The 16,746-nt window shown below is 35.3% G+C and overlaps 1 protein-coding gene across 2 annotated transcripts in view; it reads right to left on the bottom strand.

Annotated features, from left to right (window-relative positions):
* The window catches only part of LOC117414972 (cGMP-dependent protein kinase 1), a 186,088-nt gene extending 169,553 nt beyond the window's left edge, over positions 1-16,535 (bottom strand). The window contains exon 1 of one of the 2 annotated variants that reach the window (XM_034024849.2): positions 15,815-16,535. In XM_034024849.2, coding sequence (XP_033880740.1) covers positions 15,815-16,080 — 266 coding nt within the window. In that variant the 5' untranslated portion in view covers positions 16,081-16,535. Of the gene's footprint in view, positions 1-33; positions 626-15,814 lie in introns of those variants that run through there. The other variant, XM_034024848.3, reaches the window with a different exon arrangement.
* Positions 16,536-16,746: the final 211 nt, after the last annotated feature.

Raw genomic sequence — 16,746 nt, 5'->3', positions numbered from 1 at the left:
AATGAGAAAATTCTACAGAACTTGCCAACCTACCGTGGACTCTTATGGTAGAAGGGTAGGGTTACATGGCTGAGGTCCTGAATGTCAAAGGCGGCGGGCTCAGCTGAGATTGCCTGCCTCTTGGTCCTTTGCTGCTCCTGCAGGACGCACGACGTCTGTTTCTGGACCTGCTGTGTAGCCGGTCGGATCACAGAGCGATACTTATCCAACTCGTTCTGCAGCTTCTGGATCAGCTCGTCCTTCTGATCTAACTCCAGCTCCAGCTCGTCGATAAGCGCATCCCGCTGCCTCAATTCCTCTATCTTCTCCTGCAGAGCATACTGGAGATCCCGTAATGTACCCATAGCACTGTGAACGCACGGCTTCCTGATCAATGGCAACTTTTCCAAAAGTATTTTTGTTACTTTTGAAGGAACTTTTCAGTTCCCCTACAAGCAATCCTTCAATTCAATTCAGCGGCTAAGCCTGCGACGTTTCGAGAATACCATCTAGGTATTGCGAAATCATTTAATACGCAGGTATCGTGGAGAAAGACACCACCAAAATAAAACGAGCCCCTCCAGCACTGCAGCGTGAGAATGTGGAGTTTCACATAGCAGTATTGTTGTTCTCTAAATACGTCAGTCGCTGTGATACAAACTAGAGCGAGTGAGGCGCCTGCAGGATGCCAAAGGACAATGCACTTCTGTGGAGTCACAGGCGCTGGTGAACACATCTCTCAACCCACCCAAAGCCATCACTACCCAGTTAGTTTCAGTTCTGGACAAGCGGTATCGTAATTGAAACCGATTCTGAAATTAATAAATGAGTAAAAAACACAACACAGTGTCACGGTAAGCAATCATAAACTGTCTGAAATGTGTTAAAAATGCAATGACATCAGTGTATTGGTTTCATTTTAAAAGGTACACCATCAAGTACATACAGGCCCTAGTAGACATCAGAGAGGGGTACATTAATTATTACTCAGAGGCCAGGATTATTTAAATATGCCAACGGCCTCTTTATAATTGTAATCATCTCTGGATTTTTTTTTTTTAATTAGTTAATTTACATATGTCCGTGTAATAGGAAAACTGCTTTGAACACGATATTTCAATTGATATTCCCTTGATGGAGTATTTTATTATTATTATTATTATTATTATTATTATTATTATTATTATTATTTTATTAAGCAGGGTGTGCTACTACTGTCCTAGTAACTGCACAATACGACATAGGCCTGTTTGAAATTAGGGGAACAGTTTTTAAAAATATATTTTGTAGGACATTATTCCAGCTGGCTTACCGGTAGTCTAATAGACAGAAACTTAATTTGATGTCGTTTTCGTAGTAATCGGAGATGTCAGCTTTACAGTGAGTAAATTATTTAAATTGTATTTTCCATTTAATTTTAACACCAAAACGGGCAGCTGCCAGGCCCATGACGTTTTTCGTGACACGTGATCAATTGGATGATGCGAAAACAAATTAACATTAATACGGGCAATAAAATAATCTATTTTTAAAATTAACCCTTCAATTCAGTGACATTAATTTCTACGCTCTGAAACAAGAGCTAAAGTTACTCATGCAAAGTGCAGTACATGTAGAATATGCTATAGACCTACTATATTAAAACAACGCAACTTCTGCGACACAATTGTGTAACGTAATTTACCATTGACTAATGGTGCTACAGCATTTGAAATATACTGTATTGATTATAACCTCCCAAAAAATGTCATAAATGATGGTTGAAAAAAATCAAAACTCCCCACCACCCTCCACAGAGATTGCCTGTAGAACATGTGCTTGCAAAACATATGCAATTTTCAGATGCAACATTTAATTGGAAGTCATTTTCACTCCAGTATAGCCAAAATTCCACACAGGACCCATTCGGAGTTGTTATCCAGCAGGGAGCAGTTTATGTTCCATTATTTGCTGGCAACCCTTTTGTTGATTGTATACAGAACAGCCACAGGAATCCTCTTGTCTAAAAGTGTACTTGATGTACCCCTCTTAATGAAATGTTATATATGCTTGCATTATGGGATCAGATAATAACATCCAAACTCAGAAAATATACAAATGCACGTGCTATGGCAAGTCATCAACCAGCTGTGAACAAGGCTTTTCTTTACATAACATAATTGTTCGTTTTTATTTTGGACTAATGCTTATTGTTTAACTACAGTGTGAAGACAATGAAAGTGTAGCCAATGCAAACTGACAAGTTACTACTGTATATGATTAATAACAGCTTATTCAATGGAATGCCCTACTGCTGGTTAAGGACGCACATGCAGAAAGATACACCGGTCTAGCTAACTGGAGAGTAGTTATTACTATTTATTATCCAGTGTAACAAAGGTGGAGGCTGGGCACTAAGTGGCCACCACACACAATGTAAGCAAGTATCTTAAGTAAATGAATGCGTGGTTATAGAGCTTTAGCCTCATCTCACTGACAGAGGTCAGAATCTGTAACAGCAGTGCATCCCACATTGGCAGCTACTAGCCTATATCATGTTTGATCAAGGGATCAGTTAAATGTCATTCTACATCTTTACAAAATAATTACCTGAAAAGATAGCAAAATGCTGTCATCTGTAAAATACTGTAAATACTAAAAGTGTTTAGTACAGAAGTATGCTCGGATTATAGGTCAGTTTTGACTACCAGGGCACAAACTAGAGAGTCTACAGTGGTTTGTTAAAACAGACTTCATAGCTTTAAATCTGCTTGAATGGGTGATGAAATACTTAACTGAGAAGGATCAAAAGCGCCCTCTTGTGGTCAACACTGAGAATTAAGTGGCTATAAAAAAGTAAAAATGTTTTTTTTTTTAATTTGAAGATATGTTCTTGATGTATGAATTGGATCAAATGAAAAAAACAATATATGAATTTAATAAAATGTTTTTTCCATGCTAAAAGTTGAATCGGGCCCAATGTATGAATTACAGCAATAATCTCAAACCATTACAGGCCTGGTGAAAAAAAATACAGACCTACAATATGTTTAAAATCAGGTAAGCTAAAGGAACTGTCCTGGTGACCACATGCAAACACATGCAAATCATAAATAAAAAAGTTTCAGAATTTTGATGGTGAGAATTTAGAATTAGAAAAGAAAATACAGAACACCTATATTGCTTTGAGGCACCTTAAGTTACAAGAATATGGTCAGTTTTTAAAATGACTTTGATTTACGTTAGTACTGTACCAGAAATGACTTCCAGATTTTTACACTATGAGACCTAACCTCAAACAAAATCCTGTAAATAAAACAACGTCTCAAGTACATATACAGCAGATACATGCAGATATATAAATATATTCTACATGGAGAAGAAGAGATTGATAAACAAAGAGAGTGAGAGCTGGGAGTGGTCCTGAAAAGAAATGTCACTAAGTCAGTGTTGCTTTTGATCTTCCCAAGAGTGATATTGATGCCTCAGAATCCCTGTCACAACCAATCCATTTTTTTTTGTTACACCTGCAGCGAAGTGTCTCTGGGATAGCTTGAACTTTATTTGAGCTGTCCACTAACACTTCACAAAACATTATTTTCATTTTATATTTGATTTTTGGTTCCATATCATGTAAGTGGAATTATCTATAGAGCAGTGTGCAGTTTATCATATTTTTCAGTCGGGGTGTGTGTGTGTGTAAAATACACAAACTACAAAACAACAGATAAGCTCTGGGTTCATAATAGTATTGATGCACTAAGTGTTTTATTGTGATATTATACAATTATTATAAAATAAAGAGGTTACTTTTTTTATCCCATTCAAAAAACAATACCCCTCATGTATTTTATGACCTACAAAAAGTAAAACTGAACGGAAACTGTTCTTAACTGTCATGAAAATAAGCTGCAAAAGCAGCATTTTAAATATGATGCAACTGACAAAGTAATTTGTTTTGCAAATGTAATCCTTAATATACTGTACAAAGCTGCATATCCCTGTTATCTATTTTCAGTCACAATGTGTAAGACAGCAGATCTGACAGACAGCTTCATTGGTCGGCACCATATCCAACACTACAAAATTACTTCATGCGGAATTTCTAAGTAATGAGTCTATGAGAGACTTTGCTTTACATTTCCACTAACTTCCCTGAAGGAATTCATTATTATTATTATTATTGTTTATTTAGCAGATTTGAACCAGGGACCTCCTGCTTCCCTTTAACCACTGGACCACACAGCCTCATGTCAGTGAGAAATAAAGAATGGTTGTGTATTTAAATACCTGGAATTCTTCCTTCATCCCAAATGATTAAATTTAAATAATCAATTCATGGCCCACCAGATATGGGTGTCAAAAGCACAGAACGAAGGCAACATGTTCCAGGTTTATTCAGCCAGCTTGTTTTGAGCAATTAATTGGACTAATAATTCCGACAGTAAAAATAAAAGGTCAGTTTGGTTGACATGCACATATATTGTTCTTTGCTCTGCTGCTGTGTATTTTGAATGCAGTACAATCAGTGACTGTAATGAGGTCATGCAGGGTCCTAACACAACCAAAATAATGTTGATATTTAATTTAAAAAAATATGTACTGTTACAAATATCAGGTAACAGAAGAATTGATAAGAAATAGTGTTGATGATTGCGTTTAAAAAAAAAAAAACTAGGAAAAAAAGGTTCAAACCAAAAATCAGCCATTTAAATAAACATAATAAAACAAAATAGCTGTGACAGTGTGTCAAGAATCCAGTGGCCTTATTAGGTCCTTTACTTTCTGTTTCCATAAGGTATATACATTTCAATTCCAAAATCCTTCATCTCAAGTGTTTATAAAATATTCCCCTCAATATTAAGACAGAAAGATCGGAATGGGTAAGTACTCACTATTTTAGCCATAAAATGACATCTTTATTCAAGACCAGTGCCTGTGCAGTGCAATTAATTACATCTTTCACTTCTCACTATACAGACACGGCACAGCTGCCTTTAAAATAGTTATTAAGTAACTGGCAGGCAAATGTACTGTGCATGTTTCTTTCAGAAGCATTAATGAGTAGATTAAATCATGATTGTTTAAATATTGGATATTACAGATTTCACAGTTTACATAGTGTGAAGCTTGTGTTTTTTTCCTGGAATGATTATTATTTTATTATTTGTTTATTTAACAGATGCCTTTATCCAAGGCGACTTACAGAGACTAGGGTGTGTGAACTATGCATCAGCTGCAGAGTCACTTACAACTACGTCTCATCCGAAAGATGGAGCACAGGCTAAGTGACTTGCTCAGGGTCACACAATGAGTCAGTGGCTGAGGTGGGATTTGAACCGGCAACCTCCTGGTTGCAAGCCCTTTTCTTTAACCACTGGACCACACAGCCTCCTTAATGCTTTGCACATCAAATAAATGTATATTGTCATCTTTTCTATGTAGTCAGTTCATTTTAAACAAGTTGTATTTTAACTTTCCCTTCTAACATTAGCTATCACTTCAGCTAGAAAGCCAAAAAGTTAAATATAACATTTGTTCCATTAAAGGTATGTTTAGCTTCCAGGGAAGGCAGTATTTAAAGCTGGTACTTGCTGTAAATCATTTGATTGGAAAAATAATATATAATATTTAGCAAATTAACCTATTAGCTTTTAGTCTTTCACATTAAAAAAAAGGTTTTTTTTGTGAATGTGGCTGTGTGTTTCAAGTCAAAACAATAAAAACGCCTAAGCATGGGATTCCTATGACCCATGGTCAATCATCTTTAATGAGATCCTCACAAAAAAAAAAATCTCATAAGAACACCTTCTTCTGGAGTTAATGCAGCCTTTTGACATAACTTTTGTAACACTACTTGGTAAACACTTGGACCACGATTTTCAAAACTTGGTCAGTTAATTTTAAGACAATGTACTTGCTTTTATCAATTCCATAAGTTTAAATCGTCCTTGCTTCTGCATTTCGAGTTAAGTTTAATTATATGTTTTCTGTATGTTTTTTTAAATTAACATAGAAACCTTTTTTTAGCTTAATCTTTATTATTGGAGATGTATTCAACTTAAGTTACAAGCTTGGAGTACAAAGCTTTAATGTACCAACAACCATAGGATGTAGAACAGCATGGGATAAAATTGCATCTGGGTTTTGCAACACACTGGTACCTCACTGAAAAGTGTGCATCAGACAACTCAAAAGTATTGGAGCACCATTTTATTGTTTTTGTGAAAAGGTGTTAAAGGCATCCTTCAGGTTGTCTTAATCACATACCATGAGTGTAATAAATGCAAATAACTTGAGTGAATAGCGTACACATTGGAAATCAACGAGAGGACACTAAAACAGGTATTAAAATGTGTAATTAGTGTATATTTTATGGTAAAACAACAACTTTGTGAATTACTACATATGTTAACACAAGCATTAAGATTTAACAAACACTTAAAATAAGATTGAAACAGATATAAGACACTTTGGGCATCATTTACGAAAGGGCATTAAACTTTATGGTGCACAATAACGAAATAGTGGGCATATTATGGTGCACGCTAATTTTATTGTGCCACACTAAGTAATCAGAATGAATATGATTTGTATGGTAATGCATGATAATGTATTTAAATAAGGCTCTGAATAATGAGATGAACTTCATTCACACTGTATTTACTAAAGGGTGATAATTGTGTTGTGCACATTAAAGTGAGCGATAATTAGTTTGTTTGGACACCAGGCTTTAACCACAGATAGGCACGCTATTTAAACCTCTTTTTCTGGTCTGAAAACTAGTGATGTGCAGTTCAATTCTTTTTACTGACTCGATTCATTTGATTCATTCAGTATATCAATTCAAACAGATGTGTTCATTTGTTTCACTGATTCACTAACACAAAATAAATACATCTTGGTGAATTACTGGGTTATGAAAATGTGTTTGAATGGAAAAATCTGGCAGCAACCCATATGGAAAAAACATATATAGTGTGGAGTAGTGGTTAGGGCTCTGGACTCTTGACCTGAGGGTCGTGACCTGAGGGTCGTGGGTTCAATCCCCAGTGGGGGACACTGCTGCTGTACCCTTGAGCAAGGTACTTTACCTAGATTGCTCCAGTAAAAACCCAACTGTATAAATGGGTAATTGTATGTAAAAAATCATGTGATATGTGTATAATGTGAAATAATGTGATATCTTGTAACAATTGTAAGTCGCCCTGGATAAGGGCGTCTGCTAAGAAATAAATAATAATAATAATAATAATAATAATAATATATGGTAGAAAAGTATGATCCTTATATTTTTCATATATAGAAATTGGCCCCTTTTTTATATATTTAAAATATATGGGATATAAAATTTAGTCTGTAATCCATATATTTATTTTATATGTTGCACCATATATTTTTATTAGTCTGTAATCTATATAAAATAAATATATGGATTACATATACATAAGGATCATACTTTTCTACCATATATATAAAATATATGTTTGTTCCATAAGGGAAGGGCCATTTAAGTTCACTTGGTGGGCCGCACTGTAAAAAAAAAAATTATATATATATATATATATATATATATACACACACACACACACACATATTGTAATTTACGTGAAAATGTCTATATATGTAGGCCAGTATACTCAAATATACTACTTTACATAAAACACATTAACTAGAAGCAGCTTTCCTAGAACACTGACAAAAAACTCAGTATCACAAATGTAATATAATTGAGGAAATAGAAGAGTATTTTAATGCAAAGTCTCAATATTTAATTTATATTCCAAAACATAACGTTTTTAACAGCACTGAAAAAAAAGATACTGACAAGCTGTGAAAATACGAAATAGTAAACAGTACCACTTTGTAAATGTACTTTTTTATGACTTCTGTCAGGACACTTGATAGAAATGCTCATTATGTGTTCTAATTCTGCAATTCTTCCACATAATGCCTGTTGATGCAGAATCCAGTGTAAGAAAACAGTTACTTCTGCATTTCTTTCTTTAATTTTTTTCCAGCACTCTGCGATTCAATCCACTCTTTGCTCAGTCATGGTGCACCCTCTGTTGTAATCCCACCAGTAGTTTCTTCCAAGGTATTTCTGCACTTTCCATGGCTTCTTGAAGTTAGTAGTTCTTTCCTTTCGTTGAGACGCCATAGCTTCTTCCAGTAAACACAAAATGCGTTGCTTTGTGCAGCGTATCATAGTGACGATGTATGGTATAATCATTCATAACTGCAACCGTTGCACTGCAAATCAGACATGTTGCCTTGCCCTCAAAATTATTCAGTGAAAAAATAATCTTCTGGCTAACAATTTTAGAATCTTCTGTGTTCGCCTCCACCTTTCGCTGCCATGACATCTCCAATTACTTTTTTGCTACTGATTTTAAATTTTACACAAAGTAAATACAGTCAGCACTCACATATCCAGCCCTATAGAATTTTGACTTCAGTGACGGTTAAACACTTGTGAAGCATATTTGATTATTTCATTTCAGCCTGTTCCAACCCTTGTATCTTTTTTGTGTTCCCTGTAAAACGGATAATATCAAAAATACGTAGCTGAAAGGACTGTGTTTTAAAATAAGTAGGCTTCCATTTAGATGTACTGTATTGATTTTGTTGGTACAGTACTATATTTTTAACATAAGTAGTATTTTAATTCAGAACGATATGATTCTGAAAATATCACTTGCCAAAACTAAAGAGACGACAGGTTAACTGTAATACAGTACATACTTTTAAATTGTAGCGGTATGTAAAATTTCCCATTAACGACCTAACAGCAAAATTAAATCAAAATGTTATCCATGCACAGAACTGCGTAAAATGTAAAAGGCAATGCGATTTATCAAAACCAAAAGATTTAAAAAAAAAAGTTTCCAGAATTAAAACAGTATCCAAAGTCGGTATTCAAAATCGCAGAATATAGTGCTCGTTAAGTCCCTAATGTCACAGTTCACTTGTAAATAAAAATGCACAAAAGCAACAAAAGATCACAGATAAAAAAAAAAATAATAAATACATCACAGTATCTAACTGTTTAATGATTAACTTTTACATTACCCTTGCTTGTCTCATTCGCTTTGTTCTGTCTGAATTTTCATCAGCTGAACCTGGAGTAAGCTCTGTGTGACTGCACAATGTAAGACAGACAGATGTGTCATTAGAGAGAATTAACAAAAAAAAAACGTATATATATATATATATATATATATATATATATATATATATATATATATATATATATATATATATATATATACATATATATATATATATATATATATATATATATATATATATATATATATATATATATATAATGGGGATTGATTTTGTTCTTAATACAAGGGCGGTAAAATGCGACTGACGTGTATCTGGGTAACGGATATCAGAGTGCTGACTGTAAATAGTTTAAACAAGCCTTCACTTTGCTATTCTAATCAAAATTACATAGGCGTGAGGAAACGGATCCTGTGTGCTATTTGATTGGCTATTTTACTTCCTCTGTGAGCTGTGATTGGCTTAATGGGAATATCACTCATACAATGCAAACTGCACATATTGAATACACGTTATATTAAAGAGGCGGGTTGTTTTAAAGAATTCCAAAACGATGCAGTAGTCAGCGTACATCAATGCAATTTTATAAACTAATGGGCCGGCCACCAAATATTGCCCCATGCCCCTATTTATTTTACACTATGTCATTCAGCTTTAACTGCAACCTATTTAATAAAGTGTAATTTACACAAAAAAGCCCTGCTAAAGGTCACATGGAATTATATTACATTTCCCAAACAGAGGACAGGTTTACTATACAGGGCGGCAATGCCGACAAGGAAGAAAATTGAGGCGATGTCTCAACAATCAATATTTCTCGAGTAAGGAGAACAAAAAGAAAAATACGCCATTGCACAGCATTACTTTTATTGTATGCATTAAAGGAGAAAGGAAAAGGGTTTTTTTGTTTTACATCAGACTAGGAATACATGTTAAAATTAAAAGGTAAGCAGTGCAGTTTCACTTTACGTTGCCTCTGCCTGTCCCCTGCTGAGTGCTGTGTCTGCTGATCGCTCATTTTCGGTCAATGTAAGCCACCTCCACCTTCACAATAAGCTACTGAACAAAAGATACGCCTGGACTGCTGGGGCTTTTGATATCACAGTGATCACGGGTAAGTCTCTGACATTATCGTGCACATTAAATTATCGCTCACAATACATGGTATGTAAATTAACCAAATACTGTGCATGTAAATGAATGTGTTGTCCATTGGTAAATGGGGCACTAAATTTAGATTTATCACGCACGTTATTATTATTATTATTTATTTCTTAGCAGACGCCCTTATCCAGGACGACATACAATTGTTACAAGATATCACATTGTTACATACAATTACATAATTTTTTTACATACAATTACCCATTTATACAGTTGTGCAGAGCCCTAACCACTACTCCACACGGCTGCCCGTTAGGCTCACTACGTGTGGGCTGACTCCAAATTTAGTGCCCTTTTGTAAATGAGGCCCTTTAACTCACTGTATTTCACTGTGTGCACCTACAAGGAAACACAAGCATGGATGGTTCTCAGGATGTAGCTCAAAAATGAAGGGACAAAAACAGTTGCTTATATATAAGATATTCTCCATTAAAAAGAGAATACTCTATGAAAAGCTTTGAGAAATACTCCCATATAGTTGTTTCCCTTCTCAAACTGTGTAATAAATTGAAATGACAACCACTGCCATTCCTAAATAGCTGTAACTTTATCTAAAGCTCACAACACTAATAACATGCATTTCTTTCTTTATTTCAAAAGGTTCGACCTTCCCTGAAGGTTTTAATATCACTGTATAACAGTGGAACAAATGGCACATGGAAAATAACATTTTCACCTAATTTCATCCTCTGCTATCCACAGCCAAAAATAAGCTATAAGTGATGATGGAAACTTGGGACTAATGCTTACAGTGATTAATTTGCTGTCTGTTATGAACTGCGATGTGTAGTTTTGGTTTATCAGACTGCCAAATTGCTTTCAAAGAATGTAAATTATAATCTGCAGTGTTTGTGTAAAATAAAGTTACGCTCGTTTCCATGTGGCCCCTAAGATGAGCAAACAACGTTCGTTTTGATGTAAAATAGATCCCATTGGCTGTGTAGGTTCTTTTATGAAGTGTGTGATAAAAAATGATGCGACCAGAAGGGTGGTTCCTGGATGTGTTGGTTTGATAAATAGTGTACCGTATCCCTTCATAGAAATAACGCATAAATGTAATAATTGCATCTATATTGTTGCATAAAAAACCTGTATCTGCATTAAAGGAGAAAAATGATCTCACAAGGGGGCCAGTTTATAATGCTTGGGAAAGAAATTTGATTTTCAAGCCTCAATTATCACTACTCTAACCAGAGAAAAATATATATATTAAAAAACATACTATATACCATGGTACACCTGCAGTTAATAAATATAATAATCCATAAACAATATTTGCCTCCTCCATCCCTGCCCTTGAAAGACCCTTAATTTAAATTTAGGGTTAAAATGTTTTTTTTAACTTCCTTCTCTAGGTCATCCAATTCAGATCAACAGAAACAGGATCTATCTGTCAATACTCTTGCAATGTGATGAATACGCCTGCACTCTGGTGCCCAATATTAACACTAATGGAACTATCTGTTCTAAACCCGACCACTTTAGATAGCAAGGCGTTGCAGAACCGAACAAGAGCAAATGCATATGTAGCTGTAAGTTTAGTTGCAAAAATAACAGAACCCACAAGGTCCATTGCAAATGCCGTTTGTCTTAATGCATTACTCATTTCCTAAAACCTTTCAGACATCGAAGGTACTCAAGACATCAGTCTTTTGTTATGGGTAATGAAACCGTAATGTACTTTTTCAAATATTTTGATCTGGTATTTGTAGCATTTTGAAAAATAATAATTTCATTTAAATGGAGTTCCATCCAGCAAAATATATAAAAACTCAATTAAAACTGCAGGCACTGTAGTTAGTTATATGAAGCTTGCAATCTGAGCCAACGCTGCGGAAATGTTTGCTGATAAATGAGATTCAAAGTGCATCATCATAAATTAAGCCAGTACATTTTAGTTTTTTCTTTAGATTTACAGTATCATAAACAAGTCATAAAAACAATGTAATTTTATTACCAAGTATGGTGTTTTAAATTAAATTATACCATTATTTAATAATTTACAGGCTGCTGATTAACTCAAATCTACCACCTTACCTGAGCTAACGTTAGGTAGTATGTAAAACCAGCCAAGCCTGAATTGTTTCAAATGACTTCACTGCACACCATGTTAAGATCTCGGGGATATCCCTAGAAATTATCACATCAGTCTGCAACAGACAGCGAGAGTAAGTGACCTTCGCTATGGGAATTCTAAATCATAAATGATGACTAATTAGCCCTGCCCTTGGAGACATCTGCATTGCACCTAAGCATCATACACTGGCCCTTACCCCATTCAAATCCAAGACACCTTACCTGTTAGTACATCTTAAGGTCGACAAGTTAGTTTGTATACTTTGATTACTAATTGTTAGTTAAATAGGGGCTATACATTACATATTTAACAGGAATGCTCCTTAATGGTGATCATTAAAGCAATGGTAAAGTATGAAACATTACTGCCACCGTGTGGGTAATTTTTGTATAACAAAAGCAATATGTTAAAAAAATAATAATAATACAAACTCGTGTGTGTTGAAGTATACCTTTCCCTATGACCTTGCAGTGTGTACTGACCAGTAATTATTTTACTTTCTGTTATTTATGTTTTTAATATATTCGTAAAGTCACTTTAAAATACCAGTAAACTAATTAAACCTGCACACAGGGAGTGGCCAGAGCCGTTAGCAATAGAAAATACTGCAATTACAAGAATATCTGCGCTAAGATATATTTTTCGTATCCTTCTTATCTCACTGGTAATGTATTCGTATACAACTATTTAAAAAAAAAAGAGGAAGAATTTCCAGTAGGTACTACTTTAAAAAACAAAAAATTGTTAACTTTATGAGGAGCACTTATGAAACATGGATATCTAGCGTGTGTACAGTAAATACATACTTTACACATACGCTTTTTAAATGATTGGAAACGCTTCCTATTCATACAAATAGCATGTATAGTAGCAACAAACAATTATGCAAAAAAGGTAAAGTCGTTCAAAATTCCTGTAATGCTGCATGAACAAGACCTTGCACTTAAAATGTATTCATTTTTTTTTTAATTGTATAAATATCGTTTTCGTATATTGCTAACGATAACATATTGAAATAAAATGAATTTGTTGTTTTAAGGCCCATTAATTCTTTCAAATATTCCTGATAAATGCATTGGACAGGCTACATCAGGCTGCCTCCATTTAGATTGGAGTTTACGGGGGGGGGGGGGGGGGGGAGGGGGGAGTCATTTAGGCTCCATACGGCATCAAATATTTATCAACCATTTCAGAAACTGCATTTGTGCCGGAAGGATGTTTTCTCTATATGCCTAAGGTTGGAAAGCTGACCCCTATCCGCAAAGCATTGTCAGTTTACATGGACAGCTGTCACATTTTCACCTTGTGTCACTCGAGAAGGGTAAGTGGTTACTGAATCCTCCTGCAATCTGTGGCTTTAACGGGGCCCTAAACTTTCAAGCACTGCAGCATCTGCTTCATTGGGCATTAAGTTAGCCATCCCTTCCCATAAAATAAGACCTTTGGCAAAAATACACAAAACTAACAATTGTCAGAGAAGAATACAAATCAGCTCATTTTCTTCATCATATATACTTATATAGACGTATTTGCCGTTACAGCTGTTAAGGAGTTTACAAAGTTGATATCAAAATATGTATTTAAAACTAACTTACATTATATCACATATAATAATGTAAATTATTCTTACTATCACCTATGTCATATCATAATGTTACATTTGCTACAAGCAATTACACCCTGTTTAAACTTTGCCATAATCAAGTTTGTATTGCAATTTGTATGTGGGGCTTTGCCAAAAGCCAAGGATACAGTAAGGAGGAACAATTAGGTAAAGGTAGGCCTATACGTAGTTTTTAAATGGTGCTAGGTGTTTTCTATCGATACTCTTGTAAATGCATATGAGAAATAAGTTACTAAATTAACAGAAAACTAACCCTGCACAGAAGAAAGCTGACCTAAGAGATTAAAATCGAATGCAACCCATTTGCACTAATGGAGTGACAGCAGGGCTACAATGAATTTCCTTACTGTAACTTTAACATCTGTCTCTTATAATATAAGCTCCAGGCAGTGTCATTTATTGCAGCCTCTCAAATCACTCAATAAACGGTCTACTTACTGCCGCGCAAAAACACCATCGTGAGTTTTACAACTGGGCTTCTATTAAATAAATAAATAAATAAATAAATAAATAAATACATAAATAAACAATACTAGGGCTAAATAAACAATGCTAACCCTAAAAAAACGGCACAGGTCCTATCAAAATAATGTAAATGTAATGCATTGTTAACAAATTAAGTTGAAAGTAAAAAAAAAAAAAACTAAACATTTAATTGGATTTATTAAAACAGTGTGTGAGCAAATAGTCTACGCTACTGTACTGTTGTTTATGGCTTACTGAAAACTGCAAATGAAGTTGGACCGTGGGGGAAACAGCGAGGTTCTTCAGACAATGTGCCCCTTACAATCTATTCACATCATGATGTCTGCATGTATCTGTCAGTTATGTTTGCGGGCCAAATCTGTGTAAACAACACAAATAAACAATATGTCAAAGAGTCAGCTATACATCCACGTTCATATTCTACACTATTACGGGGTACAATAGCATATCGCTTTTGATATACCCAGTTTTTAATAACAATCATCCTTTGTCCTCGTAATGATATCTGTTTCTAGCAAGAAGTTACGCCCCAATCAAAACATTATGCACACCTGAATGCCAACAAAAACAATCATTATGTCTCTTTATGATGAACACTTATGTAATAAACAGGCACCTCTGCCCCTTAGAGAAAACTGCCCATTCACGTCTATTCAGTTTCTAATATCACCAATCTCCATGGAAACTGATGACGTTGCAGCGATTTCAAATACAGCTATTTTGTCACCACTCCTGTGGCTGGGTTTTCTTTTTGAAGTGGCTCTTATCTGCGTTATCCTTAGATATGTAGCCTACTAACGCAAATGGGCAAACGAACACTCCAGTAAATACAAAATAGATATGTAAAACAGCAGCAGAAAAAAAAAGTAAAACGTATTGGACTGGCACACAAAGCAATTTCTAATGGGGTATTAAATATCCTTAAACATGCATTTCTGCTCTCAGCTTCCAGCTACTAAAAGCCGATAATGTCTTGTACTTCCTCTACTTAATTTCCAGTGGGGATTTAATGATGGGTCAGATCAATGAAACTCACTGATGTCTTAGGTTATTTTCTCCTCTTAAAGCTGCATCATCGTTTTTTTTTTTGTTTGTTTTTTTTTTTTTTTTTATCAGGATCATTAAGTAAATTTAGGAAGCCAAGACAGGCAAAGAGGGGAGTAATTATACCCTGTTGTTTTAAAAGATACTGGGCAGCAGTAAACGAGTTGCTTTTTGTTTTTTAACATATATAAACTATATGAAATAAAACTGAGAACAAAAATACAGTTCATACATTTTGTATAACTATGTGTTAGTTAATGTATTACCATAGATAACGTATTATGTACATATATTCTTGAGAAGCAAGTTTTTAAACGACTTTTTTTATTACTGGTAAAAAGGTGCTACCATGCAACTATGCAATATGTCTTTAGGTAAAATGGCCCTACCTCTCAGACTTAGTGCATTTCCTAAAGGGCTGTCTGGTGAGCTCTTGAAAGGATCTGAAGCTCTGGGGCTCAGCTGAAATTCCCTGAGCCCGTCTGGTCCTGGGTCCCATGATCTGGGTGACGGGCAACACCGATTGGTATTTGTGCAGTTTCCTTTTCAGTTCATGTATCTGTTCCTCCTTCTCAGCCAAACGTCTCTCCAAGTCCTTTATCCTCTCTTCCTTTAGCATCAAGATTTTGGCAAAGTCCTCTTCCAGATCACTCATTTTCGAAACTGTTCAAACTTTTTTGTTGTTTTAACCAGCAAACACACACACACACACACACAGCTTGAGATCTGGTTGAATCCGTGTGATCAAGCCCTCTTCTTCAGATGGGGTAGACCTGTCACTAGTGTGAGAATTGGTCGATCCACCTATACTTATTGCTGAATGGACTGAAAAATCAAGGAAAGGATATGAGATGTCTAAAAAAGCCAGTAATGTATCTATGTTGTGCTAATCCACAGATTCTCTGGGGAGCTGGTGATTATCTTTCATTGAGAAACCAATTAGAGCTGCCCTCCTCGAGTCATTTCGAGCAAGCTCACACTGAGAGTACTGTACTGAGCTAAGTGTTCGATCAGAGCAGCAACGGTACCACCATCAGCTGTGCCGATGTCTATCACACACCAATACAAAGTGATGTCAAAAAAGAAGAAAAAAAAAGCTTTGTGCCTCTCAGTCCCAGACTTGATCCTTGAAATAGCAGCAATTACCATGTGATCCGAAGGGTGACGCAGTGCTCTGTAACTGGATCCAGTTCTTGAATGTTTTCAGGTCGCTTAATAATACTCCGAGACTACAATGCACGGGTCCAAAAGAAGCGTGTTCCCTTTAAAACACAGAACTCAAACGCGGCTCTTTCTTTCTGTCAAGAGCATGTGTTAAAAT

Source organism: Acipenser ruthenus, chromosome 7 (assembly GCF_902713425.1).
Source record: "Acipenser ruthenus chromosome 7, fAciRut3.2 maternal haplotype, whole genome shotgun sequence".
Taxonomy (NCBI): Eukaryota; Metazoa; Chordata; class Actinopteri; order Acipenseriformes; family Acipenseridae; genus Acipenser; species Acipenser ruthenus.
The sequence above is the reverse complement of the archived record's forward strand: the minus strand, read 5'-3'. Positions and strand labels throughout refer to the sequence as shown.